This window comes from Fulmarus glacialis, unplaced genomic scaffold (assembly GCF_000690835.1).
Source record: "Fulmarus glacialis isolate BGI_N327 unplaced genomic scaffold, ASM69083v1 scaffold21407, whole genome shotgun sequence".
NCBI lineage: Eukaryota > Metazoa > Chordata > Aves > Procellariiformes > Procellariidae > Fulmarus > Fulmarus glacialis.
Genome location: NW_009222856.1, coordinates 5,151 through 7,527, shown reverse-complemented (window position 1 = coordinate 7,527; position 2,377 = coordinate 5,151). Strand labels below are relative to the sequence as shown.

At 42.5% G+C, this 2,377-nt stretch overlaps 1 protein-coding gene across 1 annotated transcript in view; it reads right to left on the bottom strand.

Moving 5' to 3' along the window:
* Positions 1-237: 237 nt before the first annotated feature.
* Positions 238-2,377, bottom strand: part of CDCA7 (cell division cycle associated 7) — a 6,262-nt gene continuing 4,122 nt past the window's right edge. Inside the window, exons 6-9 of the mRNA XM_009581613.1 lie at positions 2,036-2,176; positions 1,445-1,594; positions 714-850; positions 238-416 (exon numbers count right to left, since the gene is read on the bottom strand). Of these exons, the coding sequence (XP_009579908.1) occupies positions 386-416; positions 714-850; positions 1,445-1,594; positions 2,036-2,176 (459 nt within the window). The 3' untranslated portion in view covers positions 238-385. The remainder of the gene's footprint in view (positions 417-713; positions 851-1,444; positions 1,595-2,035; positions 2,177-2,377) is intronic.

Sequence of the window (2,377 nt, the reverse complement as noted above, 5' to 3'; positions counted from 1 at the left end):
AACATCTGTATCTTTTTGTGATCAACTTCAATGCATAAATAAACCGGCAGCACAGATCACTGCATGAATAAAATTCTAATGGCTTAAAGCCCCATCTCCTTTCAGGGGAAAAAAAAAAAAAGCTATTGGCATGAAAGCAAGGACTGATGCTATCTGATTTGCTAAGTTGTTTAAAAAGAAAACAATGGCCTGTGGGCAAAGACCTTCATTAAAGTTTTCCCAAGTATGATTTGCACTGAGATAAGTGAAAGTTCTTTATCCTTTTTCACCGAAAAGGGGAGGGAAGGAAGGCACTGGCTTTGTAATCTCATTTGATTAAACAATTCACTGTAGGCAATAATATGACATTGGTGAAAGAGTACGTAATTTAAAGGCAGTCACAGCTTCAGTCTTCCATTCCAAGTTCTTGCTTCAGACTGAAAGACAAGTAGAAACATGAGTTAGCTTGTAGCAAAACAGTGTTTGGAAACTCTTTAGACAAATTAGTGGAAGGCCTGACAATAAACACAGCTGAAGTTGAGAGCCAAAAGACAGAGTGGATATACCACTTGTTTTGGGTAAGAACCAACATGTCAGAAAAACCATATGGCAAAATTTCAGATTCTAAAGGCAACACGGACTAATCTTGAGATTTACCTGACAAACTCTCCCAGTTTTGAGCTGCTTATCCCACTTAAAGCAGAGCCATGCCACTGACACAATGGCATACTTACCTTTTCAAGTAGGCATGGACATTGTCATAGCCATGGTACTTGGCCAGATAGACCAGGACACCTGTAGCACATCGGCCATCTCGCTGTCTGCAGAAGCTACAGTTGCAGATTCCACGACATGGTGGACACCTCCAGGTCTAGACAAAAGACAGACAACAAGCCTTTTTAACTCAACTGGAATGCCAGACATGATTCACACCCACAACTTAAAAGGCGGCCCTGCTCTGCACCAAGTTCTGCAGTTAACATCAGCGCTGCAGAAGTTGTCTAAACCAGCGCAAAAGTACGAATTCTTCAGTCTGTAAGGGATTAAACTCTCCTTTGCCTGCCTTGCACATAACCACAGGAAACATTCCACTCTGCTCAACTCCTGCACTACTTCCGCAGCCCACAACAGCAGCACTTTGTCCACAACACAGTTCCTTTCCATAGGGCATTAAGCACTAATGCAAGGCAAAAGAGAACATTATTCTGACGCTCAAATACAAGAATATTTTGGCAGCTGCTCTGCTCTTGTAGTCTACTCCTGCCAATAAAGCTGCAGAAGTAGTAACTACAACAAGTTCTACACAACACAAGGTTCTGGGATTCAGTATGAATCAAACCAGGACTGCGTATATGCACTGTAGCACTGTAAGCAGTTCCCCTGCTAAAACTCTTTTGCTTTGAGTAACCAATGGCACTCTCTGCTCAAGTTAAGCACAGTAAAGCCATATTCAAAGTTGTCTTACCGGATCCAGCAACGCCGTTCTGACATCTTCCCCATACCTATTGCGGAGGCATGGTCCGCAGAATTGACCCCGTACTCCGACGCAATCAGGGTTACGACAGTTTGTCTTGGTGTCTATGGTCTTCTGGCGACACTGGTGACAGGTGGATCCCTAGAACACAGGGAAAGTAGTTCAGGAAACAAGACATTAAAGATGGCTCTTTAGTTAGGGGAATAGAGCACCTAACAAGCAATCTCTTTGGCAGCTAGCAGTGCTTATCCTGAAACAGAAAGCCACCTTGCAAGTTTGAACCAAGACTGTTTTAACATTGCATCTTCAATGTCTGTTTATCACTTTCCTTGGCTGGTATCACCTAGGTACTGCAGTTGTTCCAAAGTGAAAGCAAGCTAACTGGCTTGGTAAAGACCATTTTATATATTCAGGGAAAGATAAGAGATGACGTTTCAACATCTCAGGCATACTTCTCCCAAAAATCACATCCTTCCTCTCAATGAGAGGGAGTCTGCTCTATTTGATGCTAAACGACAAGCAGGGAATAACAAGAAAATAATTTCACAAAGCATGCATCTCACAAAGTTGGAATACACTTACCATAGCCCTGTTATATACTTTATCTCTTGCAGATCCACAAATATTATTCAGCTCTTCCACTGTTATCTCCTCAACTGGGCGCACAATGTGTGGAAAAGCCATGGCACCACGGTGACCCCTCCTGGGAGTTCGGGCTTCATGCTGAATAGTGAAGACACAGTACTTTTAGTATTAGTTTCAGCAAAAACTCTACATGAACAAGGTGGGGATCTTCAAAGCAATGCCAAAGTCTCAGATACCCATCATATATTTAAACAAGAGAGAACAGATCTTTGCAAAGACATATGATATGGATGCAGCTTTAGCACCTTCACTTGATCTGTCACCTTCAGGGTGCAGAAA